At 38.0% G+C, this 22,065-nt stretch overlaps 3 protein-coding genes across 7 annotated transcripts; 1 reads left to right on the forward strand and 2 right to left on the reverse strand.

Annotated features, from left to right (window-relative positions):
• Positions 1–932: 932 nt before the first annotated feature.
• sco1 (synthesis of cytochrome C oxidase 1) lies at positions 933–6,716 on the reverse strand. The gene is made up of 7 exons (XM_020604938.1): positions 6,369–6,716; positions 5,333–5,440; positions 4,317–4,407; positions 3,949–4,146; positions 3,750–3,842; positions 2,445–2,560; positions 933–2,328 (listed from the first exon to the last, which is right to left on the reverse strand). Exons 1-7 carry the CDS (start codon positions 6,525–6,527, stop codon positions 2,194–2,196), a joined length of 900 nt encoding a protein of 299 aa, XP_020460594.1. The 5' UTR covers positions 6,528–6,716; the 3' UTR covers positions 933–2,193.
• A 729-nt stretch (positions 6,717–7,445) lies between these two features.
• Positions 7,446–9,304, reverse strand: tmem220 (transmembrane protein 220). The gene is made up of 6 exons (XM_020604920.1): positions 8,971–9,304; positions 8,836–8,865; positions 8,682–8,742; positions 8,166–8,289; positions 7,935–7,994; positions 7,446–7,833 (listed from the first exon to the last, which is right to left on the reverse strand). Exons 1-6 carry the CDS (start codon positions 9,076–9,078, stop codon positions 7,701–7,703), a joined length of 516 nt encoding a protein of 171 aa, XP_020460576.1. The 5' UTR covers positions 9,079–9,304; the 3' UTR covers positions 7,446–7,700.
• Positions 9,305–10,890: 1,586 nt separating this feature from the next.
• Positions 10,891–21,574, forward strand: map2k4a (mitogen-activated protein kinase kinase 4a). Of its 5 annotated transcripts, XM_020604923.1 has the most exons (14): positions 10,891–10,990; positions 11,249–11,409; positions 12,271–12,306; positions 12,996–13,028; positions 15,067–15,169; positions 15,320–15,494; positions 15,697–15,816; positions 15,957–16,076; positions 16,165–16,216; positions 16,311–16,438; positions 19,463–19,540; positions 20,214–20,362; positions 20,578–20,623; positions 20,785–21,574. In XM_020604923.1, the coding sequence occupies exons 2-14, from the start codon at positions 11,280–11,282 to the stop codon at positions 20,896–20,898; spliced, it is 1,284 nt and encodes a 427-aa protein (XP_020460579.1). In that variant the 5' UTR covers positions 10,891–10,990; positions 11,249–11,279; the 3' UTR covers positions 20,899–21,574. The 5 variants fall into 5 exon arrangements, with proteins under 5 accessions (XP_020460579.1, XP_020460578.1, XP_020460580.1 ...); XM_020604922.1 differs by lacking the exon at positions 10,891–10,990 and having other exon boundaries at positions 10,997–11,409; XM_020604924.1 differs by lacking the exons at positions 10,891–10,990; positions 12,996–13,028 and having other exon boundaries at positions 10,997–11,409.
• The last annotated feature ends 491 nt before the right edge of the window (positions 21,575–22,065 follow it).

Here is a 22,065-nt window from a genome sequence, read left to right on the forward strand (position 1 = left end):
TTTACTGCTGCAGTTCAGGTAAAAATTAAACGGCGTAGAAACGTGACTGAATGGTGTTTCAAGAAATGAATAATAAGCTTCAGTTTACATCTATTTATAATACATCTCCCTGCATAGTGTTGATACTTGTCCATGATCCCACTGTACTTCTTGGTGAGATTTGACACTTCTCACTTAAAGCCGATGGAAGGAAAGCTTGCATACTGTATGAATGCACATCACGGATGGAAACTAGCTTCATATGAACATAACATACTGTATAAATTGTATTTCAGACCTGGGAAATGTTTTATGCTATCTGTCGCCATGTTTTATGAGTGTGAGGACAGTTGAAATTAATTACTTATAAACTTTTACTTTCTTTTCACACCTGGTTTAATTGGCAAACTAGTCATTTTGAATACCGGTTTTAGTCAACAGAAGAGCAAAAACCTTTGTGTTGTCTCAAGTGAAATGTTTAGAAATTAACAAAATAAAAGCTAAGAAGAGACAGTGAAGGCTTAAAAAAAAAAAGTATCAACCCAGGAATTAATTTGTTCCATACTACAGCAGTCAGAGCTAAGTTACCTCTCTCCTCCAGGAATCAGTTCGGTGTCTGGCTGCGGAGAACCAAACAACTGCTGTGTTTGCTTTTCTAACTCAATTTCTAAAGAATCACAACGGGTGTGTAGGCCGAAAATATATTAATAAATCAATACTGGCTAGTGGCATGTTCAGGTTGGAGTTAATGTAGTTCTCTACACACAGCTCCTCTTCTTGATCCATTAAATTCTAATATAGCATGTTTTAAAAAGTGAGGGATGTTAAACTAAACTATTACTGGAGGTCTGAGCAAACAGCGGGGCTATGTGGTTACCCGCTTCATGGGCTCTCTGACACCATAAACAAGACAAGTTTGTTTATATAGCACATTTTCATATGCAACAGCAACACAAAGTGCTTAACACAAGGCACACAGATGGATAAAACATTAAAATGCATACAAGATTCACACAAACTGATAAAACAGACAGTACAAGTAGCAACATGTGTGAGTGCATACCTAGTAGTTTTAGTCCAGCTGCAACAAACTGTGGATTCTCACTGTTCTCAAGATGCTTGTACCTCTTTACTTCAGCTTTAATAAGCTAAAGGCACAATGTTTTGAAATAAATCCTCATCAGCCTGAGATTAGTCCAACAGATGGTGATTACAGTTTTAGGTGGTAGAAACAGCAGAAACCAAGCTCTCAGTGTACAAATCCTCACACCGTGATGAAGACAAAACATCTTGTTAGAACCACTGTCAAACACGTCATTAATGTAAACCTGGTGCCCTGGGTTGTTTCCGCTACTTTTATTTAACTTGAACTTTATGTATACACATGTAAAAACAAACCACATTCATGTACCCCAGCTGCAACTCAGTATAGTCAAGTTATAGCTTTAAGGCAACATTTGTCTGACGGGCTTTCATTTCTCATATTTCCCACAACTTCCTGCCCTCACGAAACTGCCCAGCTATCCAGTGTGCTCTTTGGTTAATTCAATTTCTTTGTGGCTTGTGAAAATCCATTAGGAAATGATAACAATAATATACAATAATAATATACATTTATTTTACTTGTTGTCCCAGTAAAACTTGCCACCATATTCAAAAATAAATAAACATATCAGTGCTCCAAAACATAAATATCCTGTGTAAAGATGTTACAATTACTTCTTAATTAACTGATAAGTCAAATTATTTGAACCTGTTGAGGATTGGTGCAGTCGGCTGTAATGTCTCTTATGACAGCACAACTGTGAGCATTGCTTCTTAAGCGCACACACACACACACACACACAAATCCAACAATCTCTAGATATTGGCTTGTATCACAAAATCAAATAATTACTTCACTTCATTCTTCCAACTTCCTCAGGTATTTCCTCGTTGTTTGTTATTCTATATTTTCAAGCAGGAAGCACCTGTACCAGATTACAGTATGTCTACTGAGCAGCAGTGTGAAGTGTATTATGGATAAAAATAAAGAGCAACATGACAGCATCAGATCAAACTGCTCTGTTCTGTTCTGCACACCCCCACTGGAAGGAATATCACTGCATACCTATTAACTTTGTACAACAGTGTGTCCAAACGAAATGAAGACTGCCACCATAAAATGGCAGTGATACAATAACACCTGAGAATAGCAGCAGCCCAGGCTGCCGCTCACTGCCTATTCTTGTACTTTCTCATATGTGCTGCTATGGAGCCGGTGATCTCCACATTTCTTTTGTTCTGTCCAAAATAATCCACAAACTCTCCATCAGGCCCCACGAGGTACATGATGATGGTGTGATCGACCTAAAGGCAATAAGAGGAGGAATTCAAACAGTTAGTTCTCTCAGTGTACAAAATCTTGTAGCAGCTGTCCTCCTCCCATTATTTTGAACTGTAATTGTCAGCAGGTTACAACTCACAATGTAGTCGTTGTCTTCATCCTTTGGTCCCTGACTGTAATACACTCTGTAGGATCTGGAAACCTGCTCAATCTGAGCTGCTGTCCCAGTCAGACCAATCAGCTTTGGAGAAAACTCTGAAAAATACATGAAAAGTTATTACATATAATGGAGTCAAAGAAAACAAGGTGTCTAGAGTATAAACAGAGAATATCATTCTATGGTTCAATATAAAATTAGACAGGTTAATGAGGAAAATACTGAACAAGCAACCTAAATAGCAGCATTTCATTTAAAGGTAATCAGACATTTTGGAGCTTATATTTGTAGTCATTCTGGTTTTATAGTTCAGGGGAATACATTCCTTTTTTCTGGGAAAACTGGGATTTATCACCATAAATGACATTTGATTTCAAACACAGAAATACATATAATTCTTGACAAAACTGTCTTGTAATTTTCTGGTACTGTTCTTTCATATATGACAGATTAATTTATAATATTTTGGGCAAAACAATAACTTAAGTACAAAAAAGAAATCACAATGCAAACAAACAACACAGAAATATTTCATCCTCTTATAGTCTTCATAGAGCTGATCTGAAATCAGTACTACACACAGTATGGACGGGTTATACCACAAAATTTGGCTTCAATCCGGTACCAAGTAGTGCAGGGTATCGAATTTTCATACTTTTATGGCATTGATCAAATTAATTCAGTACCATAGGGAATCAAAACTGTCAAGTATCCATCCACCATCTATAGACAGTGAAGAGAGTCACATGCCTGTTAATGTGCTGTTTGTTTGCATTACAAAAGGGGGGAAGAGGCGCATTTCCCAAATTAAAAGAATTATCTGTTCATCTGACTAATATTTTTTCCTAAATTTATTTCTTACATCTATCAAAACTATCAGGCTGAACATCCTCAGAATTATGTTGACATGAAACTCCCACATTTCGTGAATTATTTACAATATTATTTTATTTACAACAATTCTTAAAAGAACATTAATTCAGCTTTGCCATTACATCCATCAAAACTAATGGGGCTAAACTTAGTTAAAACTAAACCCTGACACTAACCCTTAATCGTCGCAAATTACTTAATATTTAGAGGGAGAAACATCGATAAAAATATTTAGAGGCCATCAAAACTAAGTCTGGGGCGCTGATGCTCTGGTCTGTTGTTAGGGGAAGCCTGATAAAAAAACCCTCTCCGATGTGTCATCCATAGTCTGTAATAATAAAATATAGCTTGCTCCTTATAAAGCAAATTTTAAAGTGTAGATAGAGACACAGTCAGGTCATATGGTTTTTGTACCTTTCACATATGCAGCCAAGGCTTCTGGCGTGTCCCTGTCAGGATCGATGGTGATGAGGATGGGCGTCAGGTTTGGAAGAGGCTTTATTTTGTCTGCGAAAACCCAAGCCAGAACAAAATGTTTAGTAAAATGAAAACACCGGGTGTTAAAATCCTGTTAAAATCCTGTTAAACCAGGCTTGATTACGTGTTTCATTACCTATTTCATCCACTACTTCAATCATTTTTTCTATTTCATCTGGGCAGATGTCAGGGCAGTGCGTAAACCCAAAATAGATGAGGACCCACTGGCCCAGGAAGTCCTCACTTTTGGTGGGTTTGTTGTTGTGATCAATAAGTGAGAACGGACCGCCCAGCGCCGGTCTGCCTATCGATTTGTTCCTCTCTTTTTCCATCTCTGTAAAGTATGAGAGTTAAACAGTCAGAGATACAAAGGCAGGTCATTATAATTTAGTTTCTCTAGTTCAAAAAGAAATTTTTTAAACTATTTCTTCATTTGTTAAATTGTATCATATATGAGCTTGACCTTAATGTGCACAGTATATTAACCAGTACCCTAATACTCACTTTCTTCTTTTTCTTTCTTGGCATATTTCATCCCTAAAAGCAGAGCGCCTCCGACAGCAAAGGTTATTGCTAAAGATTTCCATGTCACTGGCTTTAAAGAGAAGACAATGAGAAAACAAAATCCAGAATTACCCAGATATTTCTATATGTCTGCCTAAAACTACTTTATAGTGTGCTTAAAATGTTTATTCACAGTTTTTATGATGCTTGTAAATGCTAAAAATAGGAGGTTACCCATTATAATCACAAATTGTGAAGTGGGCCATGTTTCATCACATTATTTCATTAGTTCTGTGATTAAAGGATGAATTTTTGTCTCCTAAAACTCTTGTTTAGAAAGCAATGGCAACATTTAAAGTTATATTTTCCTTCCCATACACTCCTAAATGAACATACTGCTAATTCTATCAGTTAGTGTAATTAAGTGTAATGGAATACAAAAAAACCAGTGCATTTACCTTGACTAAACAGTTACTGAGAAGTATTTATTAGGTGCTACTTTTCAGTTTTGTCAAAGCCAAAGTGTTTTCTAAATGTACGTCGCCTACATCTTACCCCCATACACCCTCATCTGGAGCAAACTGGGGTTTGTTTTTTTGCTCAAAGACACCTTGAAAAGACAATGACAGAAAAAGGTACCAGCTCTACAGTCCTACAAATAATGGCTAACTGGCTCAAATTAGAGCATTTACTGCCAACAAGAAACACTCATCTTCTCTAGATGCTCTGTCATCTCTCCTAGAGTTGGTTGTTAAAAGGCTGCTGACTTTTAGAAACTCATATGAAGTAAACTCTTGGAAATGGCTTATAATGTGAGAGTACCAAAGGCATTTACTGCATCTGCAACATAAAGAGTTGCTGCATCATGACAAATATTGCCTCTGATTTTTTGTACAGACAAGTGAATACTCTTTATTACAGCCTTAAAGCCAAACTGGCTATTAGTTAGTTAATTAGGATTTTATTTGAGTGAAGTCATGTCAAACAGGGAGGCCGCAACCAAAACAGCTACTCACCCCAGCCTTCTTCGGCTTAGCGCCTGATGGAGGTACTGAGGAAAATGTTCTGGAGCTATGTCGACTCAGCCATTGTGTTCTGCAGGTGTACCACTGACTCACATTCACCTGTCAATGAGCCAAAAGTGGTTAAAGCCACACATCACAATATCTAGACCTTAGTGTCTACAAAGACATTCTGCCAAATTCCATTCAGACATTTGCCAATTTAAGGTGGTAAGGTGAGGTGGGCTAGCTGAATACCTGTAGATCTCTACTGAGTGACTAAACACTTCTTAAAAGACAGACAGTGATTATGGCTTTTATTTCAGTGTTTAACTGTCAGAAATGTTACATATGAAAACGTGAGTGCCATAAAGATGCAGAACTTTCAGACAAAGTTAAACTAAAATTTGTGTTAAATGGTTTTAAGTAGGTTGGGGGAAAGAATTATTATAACTTATGGTAATTTTAATTAATGAGTCATCTGCTTGTAGGTTATTAGCATATGTAATTAGTCAATAGTCTAGTAAATATCAAAAACAGTCAAAAAAATGTTCATAACAACTTCCCAGGTTACAAAATGACATCTTTTGACTAACCAACAGTCCAAAACCCAAAGATATTCAATCTTCAATAAAATGACAAAAAAAAGACCCTAATTTTTTGAGGCAGAAGCGAAAAGGTTGGACTTTTTTTATTATCCGATTTTCAGTTATTAGCAGAAAGCAATGCCAGCTATTTTATCATTTCAGTATTATTTCAAAAGCCCTTATAAGAAATACATTTAGTCCATACAAAGACGACAAAAATACAATGTGGCACAGGAAACACAAAAGAGTGGTGTTCAGATAAATCCCAACTGCAATTAGTGTTGTATTGCGAGATGCGCTGATATTTTGATGAAGTATGACGATAATAAACTATGAAAGCCAAATTGTAGCTAGGAAGTTGGGCTGTGAAACTGGCAGCGGCAACGTCACGCCAAATTACCACAACTCTTAATGGAGGGTAGTGTTAAAGGTGATCACAATGGCTAACGCTAGCTTTGACCTACCAGGTAGCAGGGAACTCTCCGGAGTAACAGCGTTTGTTTTTGTCCAGTTTCTCTCCTTAAAACATTGTGTGCAAGTCTCACAGCTTGGGTCTGAACACATTTTTGTAAGACTTTGGCGTTAGCATGAAACAACCGATGATATAAAACACTCTGAAGCATGATAGCACCTTAACAGATGTCCCCACTGACACAAGGAAGCGGTTACAAATTCACATAACGTGAAGAATGAAAGGAAATACGGCGTTCAAAAGCTGTTCCAGAGTCAGTTATACACATCCCTAACAGGTTTAAAACGCCATTTCGAAACTTAATAAACCTCCCCCAGATCAGCATCCAAACAGCTGTTTTTCAATACAGGAAATACGCATTTACATCTTCTTCTATGATCCGCTAAGTCCCTGTGCTCTCTGCTGCCATCTGGAGGCTGGAAACTCTAACAAGTAACTTTTATGATTCACTCTTTTTATGATATTTTATTGATTCTGACAAACAATGAGGGAAAACCACTCAGTTCCAGAGGTAATTCATATTTTGTAGTTTTCCACACAAATTAAGTTTCCATTATTACACTCCTAACTACTGGCACAATATAAATCAATATTCATTTTATTCACTGAGGAGAATGTAAAGATATGGTCAGAACATATACCCTGGCATCATAAATAAATGTATGTCACTTACCAGATGTACTCAACTGTTCAACACTAGAAAACAGAGGAGGAAAAAAATACACAAACTCACTGGTTTCTAATCCAAATCTACTCCTAATCATTACTTCCAACCATTACTTCCTAAAATTGTTCAGTGCTCATACACAATACCAAAGACCAACAGCAGCTACAGCATCTATTTTCAGCTCATATAAAACATTTACCCCATTTAAAAGTATATTATTCTAATTTATCTCTCATTCTGTAAAATATCTGCTCATATACAGACACCATGCCATGCCCTCTATACGAGTCCTGAGACAATTGGACCCTGTTGTCACTATTATATTTGCTAATATTTAGGCAGTGCACTTCATTTAAAAGAGACACATAAAAGTAAACACAAAAATCAACATACTGTAATTTATTAACTCTTCATTTTTACAAGTCCAAGACTACACATTTAATTGAACTTCAAGGAAAAAGACTGAGTTTGTAATACTTGTGCAATACAATTTGTGGGTAAACACTGGATGGAAAATACATTTTAAATGCTTCTTAGCTGTCGTATGTTTGTATTCAGTGAAATTACAGTGTTGCTGCATTCTTGGCCCAGGATTTTCTGTCAAAGCATGCAACAATAGGAATGATTAATCAGCCAAAAAAGGCAACAAGTGGATATCTAAATAGCAGTTTTACAATGTGAAGGCCAGTTCTCTCTCAGTTCCTTGTTGATGTAGTAGTAAAGCCAGACCACAAATGGGAAGAATGTGATGGCAACAGCTGTTGAGACTCTCAGCATCCCGACAGGAGCTCTGCAGAAGGAGAAGAGTGGGATGGCATCAGTCTTTCACGCACAACATAATCTTTAAAAATGAAAATTATGAGAATCCAGATAAATCATTGCTTACTTTACCTTCCAGAGTGGCGACACAGGAGGAGCCAAACAACTGTCAACAGGAGACCAGAAAACTCTCTAAAGAGAAGGGAAATGTTAAAAGCTAATCATTGTTTTTTTACATAATCGTTTCTTACAAATTCATGAACTGATTTTGTCCAGATTATCCAGCAGCTCCAGTAGTTCATTACAATGTTACATATTCTACAACTCTTTCAAGTAAATAGTTCATCTGTAAAATGTATGTACCTGCCCTCCTCCTGTTGGAAGATCTGTGTGACCCGCTCTTTATAAAGTGTCCACCCCAACATGGCAATAAAAGCACTGGAAATCATCACATGTAGATCAGCAACTCGCCTCCAGGGCAAACTCTCTGCAATAAAAAAAAAACTCACAAATGTACAAATAAGTTTGCTTTGCAGATTCTCACTCTGTTGATGAGCTTCACTGAGCGGCACAATCATGATACAGCCACTTGATGGCGCTTTCATTATGGGAAAAGGCACTTGGGCATAGTCTTGGGAAGTTATGAAAACAGGAAAATGCTAACTGTCAATGTCACATGCAAGGAAACTCAGAAACTCTCCCGGTTCACGATCATGTGTGAAAGTAAACCTAGTTACAGGTCTATGCTTACAGTATATTTGTATGTTACTTTAGGCTGTTTCTTTACAACACATCTTTGTTGTTGATAGGTACTGCATCTAATAAAATACACACACACACACACACACACAGAAAAATGCCCACCACAGATCTCTCTACCTGTAAAATGGGGTTTCAAGCCAATCAGTGCACATAGGACTGCAGGGACACCATAACCAACCTGCAACAGAGAGATGGTGTTAAAAATATAGCAGATAAAATAATAATAATAATAATAATACGTTAGTAACATGAGGTATGGTTGTAATCTTACCATCCATAACCCTGCGTCGGGATCATTGATCTGACAATAAATTAATAGATGAAAATACAGCGTAATCTTTATTTATTGATTACGAATAACAAGAATGCGAAAAGATGTAGGCTCTAACCTAATTAAAACACTCACCTGCACATATGTTGCAAGAGCGAAGAATAAAGACATTAAAACGTTGCAGACTTGCCAAATAACAAAGAGCCATGATTTAGTAATTTTATCCTTACAAACTTCTCCCATTGTTGTTTATAACCTTTCACTTCCCCGCTCACACGTACAGGACGTAAAGACGTCACAGAGCAGACGCACTGACCCTCGTCCTTCCAGTCCGATTAAACAGTGAGGGTATGTTTGATATTCACTACGCCAGCCTTACGGTCATGCTTGCGGTGCACTGACGTATTTGGATATGAACTACAAATGACAGTTTAATGTCATTATGACCCAGGCGCGCTATAGGCTACAAAAGGCCACAAGTTCGTTTTCACTTGGTTCAGGCCCGCAGATCATCATTACAGGCGGATGTTCAATTAGCCTATTTTTGTAATTTGTGGTGCCATAAATTGCCATGCAGTTCTATGATTGCAATACTTTATTCTTTTATATGTTATCTAATAGTGAGCAGAAGGTGGTGGAAAGACCCTATCTTAGTAATGAACTACAGGGTATCAATAATCGTTTTAGTATGTGTCATGGCTGCCCTGTACAACAAAACGATCACACGTCCCACAAGACCGTCAAGTCAACCAAAATAATAATAAAAAAATACTACATCCGATGCTTCCTTACAAAATAAAATTATTAAAGGCTGAAGGATACATTTAGGAAGTATAAATTATGGATTGTTACTAAAAGGGTTATCAGGCAATCAATATGAATGAATTTTAAATAATTTTTTGTCTGAAAATTAGTTTGTAGATATTATATTAGTTGCTCATTTGTTATGACTATGAACCATTAAATAAAAAATGATTTTTTTTGCTCATCTTTAACTTATAATCTTAATGCCCTGTTTTCTGCAGTGCCTTTGTGCAATAATATAGTTTGATACATTTATAAATTCGTTTATACATAGCCTACATTTTTCATATTCCTAGACGAATGCAGGCAATGCTTTGACAAATTACCACAAAGCAAGAAATTATGGTTGGTTGGAGGTCAGGGCAAAACTTTATGACATGTTCATTTGTTTTTATGGGAGGGCGTTGTGTTAAAATTTAGTTGTCTTAAGTTTATTTTGGCATCATTTGTTTTACAGTTATGTTTGATTAAATTTCTTCAATTTTGTGTCGAATAAAAACATACAGACATACAAAAAGCTGCAACCAAAAATGGTTTACAGCAGGGATTTTCAACTAGTGGTCTACCGTCCCCTGGTGGTTAGTGTAGGCATTGCAGATGATCCCCGACTGTGCTTTCAGTAATGTAGCTGCACTACAGGAATAAACAAAGTTTTTTCCATGTGTTACTTGCTTGCGATCATTCAAATATATATTTAACATTTAAAAAAAGCTAAGATGACTTTCAGATATAAAATAATACACATATCTTGTAACCACCCCATAATATGGTCCTTGGGTTACTTCTTAGTCAGAATAGTGATCCCTGGGTCACAATTATTTGAAGACACCTGGTTTACAATATCACCATGTCTAACGGTAAATTGTTTTAATAACCATTTGATATATCATTATTTCACGAATCCCTGCTTTTGTTGTAAGAGCACCAGGCATAAGATGTTTAATTAATTTTTGTAGAGAGCTGGTAAAGTGACAAACCTTCACATTTGAGAGATACATTTGCTTAATCAGTTATCAAAATGGTTGCCAATTAATTTTTTGTCAATCACTAATAGGTTTATAAAGTTTTTTTTTTTTTATTAAACCATTCATTATGTACTGATTGGGTTCAGAGTGTTTCGAGAAATAATGAAACTGCTGTGTATAGTGAGAGTCAGCAGGGGCCCAGTAACAAATTACCCCCACCCCCACAAAATACCCTCAGGTTAACACGGCCATACAAATGTCTCTCTAATCTGTGTGATTTTAGGAAACATTTTCCTGTATTATTTTGAAACAAACTTCCGGTCTGCTCTTGGCTAACTGTCGCTGTGGGTGTTGACATGCCAGTGTCACTCGGTCAGCTGATTGCGGTTCGTAAAGCTCTTTGGCCAGCCAGTTTAGTTAGCTTAGCCTAGCTGGAATTCTGTTTTTGTTAACGTTAATACACAAGTAGCCTCTAACCTGGCACAAAAGTAAAAAAGAAACCTCAGTAATTTAACGTATTTTAAAGTAGGTACTGTACAGACGCTCTCCGCTTGTTTTACGGGGTGAACTTGGGGTTAGTCAGGCAGTATTTGTTGTGGCTGGGGGGAAAGGCTGAAGTTGCTCTCCGTGCCTGTGCATTGCAGCCCGGCGCTGCTGCTGGAATTCAAACACACAATGGCGACTCCCAGTCCTAACAACACAACAACACCTAGCAGTCACAACAGCAGCCATAACGCAGGATCTTCAACGCATCACCATCAGCAGTCCCAGTCTCAGCACATTACGACCATGAGCAGCATGCAGGGTAAGTGCTGGTAGCCGGGAGCTCCCATTCTGCTGCAGTGAAGGTTAATGTTAGCAGGGCTAGCCGTGGCAGGCTGAGGCTACACCCAGGACTGAGAAATGTTCCCAAGGGAACAGACCAGTATCTTTCACAAGGGGAACTTGCTGATTGTTAGTTGCCCGACCTCATCAATTAGAAAAAGAATTATTGTCTTACACCTTTCATAATGCATCTAATGCCCTTGTTACCAGTTTGACATTTTGTTGCCTCGCTACATCCTGTCCTTTCTTGCCTGATGAGAATCTCGCCAGACTCCCTATCCAGAAATTGGCCATTTTAATTCGCAGTCACATGTTATAGAAGCCAATAAAAGAGTCTTTCTTTGTGAAATATTATAAGCCACAAATGTAAACTATTCCACATAGATTTAAGGAGTGTCATCACATACTTGAATTTGACACTTAGAGTGTGTCTGTTAATTCTCTATTAGGCTTAATCTTACAAATACAGTACTTTGCACTTTCTGTGTAGTGAGAGCTATGTTAGTGTTAAATATGCCGAATGTATGAAAACAGTCTCAAGTGAGAAATGATCAGAAGCCATGTTACATTATGTACACTAGTTGGCAGTGTGCAAAACCACACTGAATTGCAACATTTTGAGATCTGGTGGGTTTCCAGGCATTCTCTACAACGTTATTGCCTGTCTGTGATGTTACAGCGTGCACAGCGTGAGCTCAGTGGATCCTGAAGCTGCTCCGTCCTTTTGACATCTTGTCAGCAGAAACATCGAAACCAGTGTCTTCATTCACCACACCACTAAACCAAATGCTCATCACAATTCTGTATTTTTGTACAAACACTTTCTCATTTTAACTTTCAGAGTCCAACACCTGCTGGAGATGTCAGAGTGAAACAGGTAGCTACACACTTCATTGACTTAGCAGATAAGCAGCTAATTAGAAATCCATTTACAGATTTCATTGTAAATACAAGATGACAAGTTAAATGCTTTGATATATTAGATTTTATATTCATTAGTATCTGACCTTTAGCTTTGTTGTGTAATCCTGTTTTCATTCACCGTACCCTGATTATATTTCACCTTTTTTTTTAAAATGCTGCTAACTAATGATTCCCACCTCCTGACATGATGCTGAATGATGGTGAGCTGCCTGAAGAAAAACTGTTTATTAAACTGTGATGTATTTTCATTGCAAATCCCTTTTATGGTGCTAATTCATACACACTTAGCTCCCCTTTTTTGTTTTACCTGCAGGTCATTTTGCCTTTATGATTTGCCGTTATGCTAGTTGTCATAGCCGTTTCATAAGTGTGTGTGCATGCTGATGCATTACCCTCCACAAAATGCATTTAATGATGCATTGAGATGCTCCACTATGATAACTCAGCAAAGCAAGGCCAATTTCTGTGATTGTCAACCCTGAAACTGCAGGATTCCTTTTAGCTCTGGGTTTGTTAGATGAAACTGACACCTCTTTATTTCAGGAAGAGGTGATTTTACAGCCTTTTATGCAAGGGAGACTGACAATCTGGCAAACTGAAGGTGAAATATGAAGAAAATAAAAGATGTCTTCTCACCTCTAGGGTTTCAGATAAACCTGTCTGGAGCACCCCCAAGTAAGCCGAATTTATTTTGTTTCAGCAACAACAGTTCTCACCCCTTTGTTTCCACCTGATTGTGTGGTATGGGGGAGTCTGTCCTGCTGTTCTCAACTAATCCAAGTCAGCACTACTGATGGGTTCTAATAGGCTTGTGCCGGTATCTGTTAGACCAGTCCTTAACGTGTCTAGCTCATATAACATTGCAATAGAGCTGCAGCTTGTCAGACGTCCGAATTAAAACTCGTTTTCACATAAAATTCCTAATTTAGTTTCTTTGCCACACAAATGGCTTATTATTTTTTAAAAATTAGTAGCACATTGTCAAAAGCAGTTGCAAGTAAGGTGTTCTCATTGGCACAAGCCTAAAATTCAGAGCTTGATGGGGCACATTGTGACACCTCTCCCAACTAAAGACAGGACTGTTTTCCCAATTAAACACTGTAGTGGAAGTTCTGCCTGACTGTTTTTGTGTGCAACTAACAAGCAAAAGTAGTGCCTGTGGTGTTGTCACAATGGCTTGTCCTTTTTTTTTTTTTTTTTTTTTTTTGCTGTGGTGCACTTTAGCATAGCACTTGCTTGTCGAGACAAGGTGCACACTTATTTCAAGCATTGGTTTCCATTGAATCCTAATGGTATATGAGCATGCACATTCTTGTGGTTAGAATGGGTGGAGTGAGCAGGGAACACCGTCCTGTGATTCACAGTGAAATCTAAGCAGTTGGCCTTGAGAAGCATGTCTTCATCAACGACTTCTATCAGTGTTTTATTTTCCCCATTTTATGTTTTGCTGGGATGGGTTTGTGTGTCTGCATTGTGAATGTAGGTATTTGAGGTTTTAGTAGCATGCTGCGTTTCTGAAAGATTTAGGTGTAAATGACTATAAGAAAGTGGTAACACAAGGGCTGGGCAATATGACTATATGTACACTGGTAGGAATCGTCCCACCTGGCAGTTTATTAGATAAAATGTATTTCTGTTATTTTGTATATCAAATTTTAATCAATGAGGCTAAATAACAGGAGCTGCTCTCTGCATACTGCAGTATAATTCAGCAGCAGCAGCACAAAGTACAGCCCTAAACCGATCCTACAGTTGAAATAACGACTCTCTGAAATGGTTTCAACAAAAACATTATCGCCTTCATGAAGGAGAGATTATTGCAGGACTGTTGGATATGTAAATTATTTTTCAGAAACTGTAATATGTCATGATATACTGCAATATAGGATCATCCACTCTCAGTGTAAGGAAAGTTCAGCACCATCAAGTATACCATTAATGCTATTATAAGCTTGAAAAGGTAGAACATGTGGCAGAGCTGTTTTACTGGATAGCATTAGGTTGCATGGGTATACCCAGTAAAGGTATAATTAAAGCAGAACTTTAACTTGTATACCTACCTGGCCATTGGTTTGCAAATAAGGCTGCTTTTAAAAGCTGAACAGCAGACATTAGTTCTTGAAATGATAGACAACGTAAAGAACAAAGGCAATATACTGTATTTAAGTATAAGACTTTTTCTCACTGTCAACAAATGACTTGCCAACCCTGTTGGTGGCTCTCAGCCTCGAGCTCATTGGTTACTGCTGAAAATGAAAAAAAAAAAATGCTCTGAAATATGTAGTTTGATTGTTTTAAAAAGATCCATTATTTCCTAAAACAGCTCGTCACTGTAGCCTTTAGCAAATGTTCCACAAACAGCAGGAAATAGTACATTTGCTTGGGACTATTTTCAGCAGTGGATTAGTTCACATTTGATCATCTAGTGAGTCTTTTTGGCAGCAGGACTGTGTTTGAGGGAGTGCGTCAAAATAAACGCCAATCTGTGTGTTCATGGTTCTATGGAAAGCATGACATCTGTGGATTTGGGTGAAGTTGGAATAAAAGTACGCCTCCTCATTCCTCCTCTTATCTCATTTTATGTTTTGCATCGTTTTTACTCATCATTCTGACCTTTCATGCGGGATGAGTTTGCTTTTGGTCCTGCTCAATCCTCAACATTTGTTGCTTCATTTAAAAATCTCATCAAGTTATGCTTTCTGTACTTGTTCAGGTAAACGCAAAGCCCTGAAGCTGAACTTTGCCAATCCGCCAATCAAACCCACGGCTAGATTCACACTGAACACAGCGGGGCAGCCCTTTCAAAACCCGCACATGTGAGTAAACCCCAGAGCTTGTGTCAATTGTCCCACAAGAAATTCAGCAATAGCATGTTCAGGCATGGTATATTTGCATTTTCTTGGATTTTTTTTTGTAAGTGTTTCAGTTTTTCTTTACTCATGCTGTAAACCTCTGGTTTTCATTAGAGAGAGGCTGAGAACACACAGCATTGAGTCGTCAGGAAAGTTGAAGATCTCCCCGGAACAGCACTGGGACTTCACGGCCGAGGATCTCAAAGATTTGGGCGAGATCGGCCGCGGGGCTTACGGCTCTGTCAACAAGATGGTGCACAAGCCAAGTAACCAGATCATGGCAGTCAAGGTGTTCATTTACATGTCTTTGTCTGGACTAGTGAGGAACATGGGAACAGATGAAGAGATGCAGACTAAAATATTTCTGTTATTAAAATGAAATTTAGAACAGTCAGATTGTGCAGCTTTCTTATATGTTACTGTATATTCACTCTGACTTTTATATTGTCATCGTTTCTGCGATTACATTGTATATTGTGTTTTTATTGCAGAGAATTCGCTCAACGGTTGATGAAAAGGAACAGAAGCAGCTGCTGATGGATTTGGATGTGGTCATGAGAAGTAGTGATTGTCCTTACATTGTCCAGTTTTATGGTGCTCTGTTCAGAGAGGTGAAATGAAATTGCATTTAATAACTATTTATTGTCAGTATTTGAATTTTTTTTCATTTCTAAGATAATCTAAATGTTTTATTTTGAAGTCTTGTGTTGTACAGTAGCTGCTACAAATGGCTGAATTTCTTATGTTTCAGGGAGACTGTTGGATTTGTATGGAACTTATGGCTACCTCCTTAGACAAATTTTACAAGTTTGTATATTGCTCATTAGACGACGTGATTCCAGAAGAAATATTAGGAAAAATAACATTAGCTGTAAGTTTTTGTAATTGCATCCTTCTTCAGAAATAGAGCAGCCAACCTTTCGACTTCTGCTACTAAACATTTTTTTTGTGTTTTGCAGACTGTGAAAGCACTTAACCACTTAAAAGAAAACTTGAAAATAATACACAGAGGTACAACGATACCAGATGCTTTTCTAATCTCACTTTTCTAATGTTGTGCCTTCAGGCGTGTTTTCATCACCTGCGTCTTTTGTCTCTCCCTCAGACATTAAGCCGTCAAACATCCTCCTGGACAGGAATGGTAACATTAAGCTGTGTGACTTTGGCATCAGTGGTCAGCTGGTGGACTCCATTGCCAAAACCAGAGATGCAGGGTGCAGACCATACATGGCAGTAAGTTGCGCTGTGCTTTCTCAGCTGTGGGGCTCAGTCACATCTTAAAGAACTTGTACCATGAAGGAACACTGCAGAGATTTAATCACCTGAGCACAACATGCATGGGTCTCCAAAATAAAATCGGATGTTCCTGCCTGACTGTTTCAGAAGGTTACAGACAAAAGTACTGCTCTTTGTATCCCATAATTCATTGCAATCGGATGCGAATATGAATCAGGGCAGGTGTCTGACTCATCTGTTGGCACAGAACATATCTTGTCCATAAGAAGTATGATGCATCAGTACAGCTGGTGGGGATGGTGCTGGGAAATGTGAATCATCAAGATATGATTGACCTTAATAGGTATAATAGATGCTGTAATGTACTAATAGGAATAGCTTTTTTTTTTTTTTTTGGCTGTAAATTTTTATTTTGGCCTTCGTAAGGGAAATGTCTTATGAGGCCTTAGTGTGTGTGTGTGTGTGTGTGTGTGTTGACCATTTGACTGAGTTTTGAAAAGCAAAACATTCAGTGCTTGATCAGAAACCCTGTCAACAACCTGCAGATACTGGACTGTGTTGTGGAGCAGGAATAATCATATTACTCATTGACAGATGTGTATCGCATAGAAAAATAACAGTGACAATTTGAAAACATCACCCAGCAGAGATGAATAATAAGATTTTTGTCACATCTAACATCTCTAGTAGTCAGGGCTACAACTATTATTTAAGCAAATGATTAATTAAAGGAGCAGTTTTCTACTTTTCCTTCATATAGTTTGGATACTTGAGGCAGGTTTTAAAAAACAAGTGGTCAAAATCAAGATATCCTGAGTTTAAGCTCCGGGTATGAAACACTTTATATTTTAGGAAGCTACTCAGGAGACACAGGAGACATTATACAACTGTTACATGTTGAATATAGAGATGCCGTAGTGATGATGTATTTTTGTAGGCCAACCCAGAAGTTAGCATCAGCCTGGTTCCCTCGACAAAAACCCAGTGGGATTTTTTCATAAGCTCTTATTGTGAAAAATAAGCTCTATGACAAACAATGGGACATTTACATTTTGTTCAGCAAGATGAACTTCACAAGTGAACACCACATTTATGATAAACCTCTATTGATCCTCAGTGTGACCATGTTTTTGGTGAGTTGCCACTGTGTGCATGTGACGTATTTGCACCGAGCTGTTGGCTGTTCAGAAAGGTGATCTTATGGTGTCGTTGTTACGCAAGGTTATTTTCTGTCACGGAGTTGCGTCTCCTGAGGGCATTTTGACCCTCTTCCTCCCCCCCAGCCTCTCTGCTTCCTCCGCAGCAGTTTCCATTCTAAATTTGGTTAGGCACTATCGGGACCCAGCGGCACATCAACACTACCACACTCTCTCTGCCCTCTGAAAGGCCAAGGCAGGGTGCTTCATTCATGACTTGGTCTGAACGAAGTCACCTGGGAGCTTCCCGTGGCTGTGACCACAGAGTGTTGGAATCTCAGCTCCAGTTTCGTGTTTCCCACTGGCACGCTCAGCAGGTGTTTGATCACCAAGCTCCTAGTGGCTGCAGGCTTAATGACAGAGAAATGACCTCAGTACAGCTGGGGAACATGACTGAATTTTTGAAAACCAGGAGTGTTCACAAATATTTGTGTGTGCTTCATTAGGCTTTATTTTCCAAAAAGTAAAAAAAAACACCATGAAATTTGAAAGATTTAGACTTTGTTTTGGTGGACGTAATAACTTATCCACCATTTAATCCACAGTGTCATTTTATTTCTGTGAAATGTCATAAAATGAAGAGAAATACTCACTGGAGGTTTCCAGAGCACAAAGTGTCACCTTTTAGTTGCTTTATTTTTGTAACAGGAATTAAAAAGTCCAGAGAGATCCAATTAATAATGAGAGGGGAGAAGGTGGAACTAACAAATATTCAGTGACTAATAGATAATTAACATTGTTGTCTAATTGACTCCCTACTGATGCTGTTTATATTTGAAACAATTTAAATGCTACGACTGTAGAGACCAGAGCACTTCTAGTCTTGGCAGATGTGAGCGGCTCTCTGCAGTAGCCAGCTGCTGTTCCATAAAACCCATCAGTGCTGCAGCACAGACTGTCCCACTCTGCCGGGTGATGGCAGCATCTAATTCAGAACTGTAAATGGGCCAACACTTCCCTCCTCTCAGTGCAGCAACAGATTTCTGCAGTCTTCTGACACATTTCATTGTCACGTTTGCTCTGTGGTTTGTGACCTGAAAAGAAGCTTGTAAATGACGGAGCTGGTGCATGTGGGCTTGCGAGGCATGTGGAGCCTCACTGCTGCAGTCCTGAAAGGCCGGAGCGAGGGAACGTGCTACTTACGTGTGCGCTCCAGAAACTGGTGGCATCTTGTAGTGCAGGTGGAAACATGCCCAGAGGTGGTGAGCTGGATTGGTATTCTCATGGGCGAGTTTGTCTTCTGTAGCAGTGGATTTGTTTTGGCCCAGTTTGGGCATGAACACCTGTTTCTTTATGATGATCTAGTCAAGAGAGGCACAAAAACCTTTTTAGGCACCTCATGAACTTGGCCTTCAGACAGTTTTTACATTGTAAAACTCAAATTAAAATCCAATTCTTGATAAGTTCTTTACATGCAGTTTTGTACTTTGCAAGTGTGTGAGTTTCCCGTCAGTGGCCAGGTGAACCCTTTTGAAGCTTTGGGGTTTTAAACTCAACAAGTAAAGTGACATCTGGTTGTTGGCAAGACTTACTGCAGCCCATGCACTATCATCTGGGTGATATAATTTCTTTGTTGTGTAGATTTCTCAGTGCTTCTCCTGAAGTTTCCACAAATAACACAATTCTAAATAAGTAATAGGGTGATTCAAAATTACATCTATCCTTTTCAAATGGCTATAAGACAGGCTTTTTATCTGGGTTGCTCATACTTGGAATTAGATCTTAAATTTAGGGAAAGGTGTTTTTATTTAACCTTTGTGCATTTTATGGTGTTTGCTCTTGTTTCTGAACCTAAATTTGAATCATTTTCCTGTTTAACTTTCAGCCTGAGCGAATTGACCCCAGTGCATCCAGGCAGGGCTATGATGTCCGCTCAGATGTTTGGAGTTTGGGAATCACATTGGTGAGTCTTAATAATGTCTGAACTCGTGGTAAAAAGACAAATAAATAAATTAATTTAAAAAAAATCTATTTGAGCCTCAAATGCTCAGATATAGATCTTATCACATCTGAAGAAATGATTCAGTTATATAGATTTAAATCAATTTAAAAGACTGGATTATCTGAAGGGCAGTCCTAGATATTTAGTGTTGATGCTTGAATTAACTTACATTTACATTATATACAGTTTTAGTTGGTTGAAATGTTATATAAATATGACAATTACATTTTACAATAGCATGTCTCCCAGGAGGTTAATTTATAATTAAATTTTTTAGGATGTTAGTGGAAGTGGGCTTTATTTAGGGTCAGGTATAAAACTCGGCAGAATTCCTGTATTTCTACATATTCATTTCCTCAAGGGTTTCACACCTCATTTGTAGTTTTACAACAGTTTGGGCCTAGTCTGGTGCTGTTCTTCAAATGTGGCTTAAACAATTCAGGCTGACACACTGTTTTCAGGCCAGAATATTCCAGTTACAGTACTTCATATCCAGATAAGTGGGTTCTTTGAGGAATGATTTTTTTTTTTTTTAATCCCAGATCAAATTATCTTGTATTTGCATTTAAAATAAAGACTAAATGAGTACTGTACTAACATATAATTATATTTATATGTATCTAATGTGTTACAGTATGAGCTGGCCACAGGACGGTTTCCCTACCCAAAGTGGAACAGTGTGTTTGACCAGTTGACCCAGGTGGTGAGAGGAGACCCCCCACAACTGAGCAACTCGGAGGAGAGGCGCTTCTCTCCCAAATTCATCACCTTTGTCAATGTGTGGTGAGGAAATACTGCTGAGAATGAATTTTGCGGCATTATGCCACAGTTGTAAAAATGGAACAAGACTGTTTTGAATTTCTAAAATGATTCAGTGTCAGGAAATTGGCTCTACGTGAGGTTTTCTGTTGTCATGAGATAGACTCCAGCCCCACGAAAACGAATGGCTAAACTGCAACCTTCATTTTGTTAACATTTTTCTTTATCTTTTCTTCAAGCCTTACAAAGGATGAGTCAAAAAGGCCAAAGTACAAAGAGCTACTGGTGAGTTCATTTTAAGTCAGCATGAAGAATACTACCTGCTCTGTATAAATACACTCCACAAAATGCCAAATGAAGGCTTTAAAATGTGTTGAACTTTTTATAGGAATTTTTTTTTTTTTACATGAGATGACAGTTTTTGTACATTCTGCTTTTCTTTCCAGAAAGACCCGTTCATTCAGATGTACGAGGAGCGCTCGGTCGACGTAGCTGGTTATGTCTGCAGGATCCTGGATCAGATGCCAGCTTCCCCAGGTTCTCCTATGTATATGGACTGATAGCAGAACAAAAACAAAAATACGTCAATAAATATACACCATTCTGCAACAATAAAGCCATTTTTAAAAAAGACAGCAAAGTAAACAAAACAAATCCTTGTGTAAATTTGCTTGGTCCCCTTATTGCAGTGTTAAAAAAGAGTTGTAAAGGCTAAAAGAAACACCGTTTGCATTAAAAGTGGTGTTCATTTCAGTCATGTCTGTATAATATATTAACACACTTTTGTTTCTCTCATTCACAAGCACAGACGCACAGTCACTTAAGTATAATAGCAGCTGAATCAGTCAATTGTGGTTTTGACTCATCTGGATGAGAATGCATCTCAGTGATTAGTAACAGTGATTTAAAGGGAAAAAAACAGAATAACCTGGAACTTGTATTTATAGAACCAAAATCATGTGGAGTTTCTCCAGTATACTGGAATCATGCTCATTGTAAATTGTCTCACCTTTTCCATGTACGTGAATGAAAGCGTTATGTTCGGTATCTTATCTGGGTGTAAAGCAGTTAAAATGTTCAGGTGTTGGTCAGAAACATGTTAGACCTGCAGTCTAGTCCGTGCTCAGTGTGCAATGGACTATATGCTGATACATCAATAAAGAAAGGGAAAGGGAAATGGTGTTGTGTGTCTTGTTTTCTGAGTAGGTTGAACTTAAATAAAATTTTGTATCTGTGTATTTTGAATCCAAATATTGCTTTGATACTGTATGTGGCCAGATGTAAATCTGTGCGAGTACAACATAAGTGCACGCTTGTAATTCCACCTGGAACCAGGTGACCTTTAAATGGTAAAATGGTAAATGGACTGTATTTATATAGCGCTTTCTCACAGTGTGTTACACTGGCCAAAGCGCTTTACAGGAGATCATACACCATTCACCCATTCGCACATCTGAATATAATACAGCCTAGTACAGCAACACATTTTAAGTATTTATCAATAATGAGTTTTATATATTTCTTGATAGTTTCATCATAAGCTGATAGCAAAATATGCTCAAATAAACAAGTAGTGTCAGGCAGAAATATTAGCTAATATAGTTACTATTTATTGCAAATTGTTTTAACAATAAAAACTTAGTCTTGCTGTATGCTAACATTATATACTCTCTCAGTTTCCTATGTTGTTTTGTGTTATTTGATAGTTAAGGTGTTTAAAAGAGCTG

The sequence above is a fragment of the Monopterus albus genome, unplaced genomic scaffold (assembly GCF_001952655.1).
Source record: "Monopterus albus unplaced genomic scaffold, M_albus_1.0 scaffold68.1, whole genome shotgun sequence".
Lineage (NCBI taxonomy): Eukaryota > Metazoa > Chordata > Actinopteri > Synbranchiformes > Synbranchidae > Monopterus > Monopterus albus.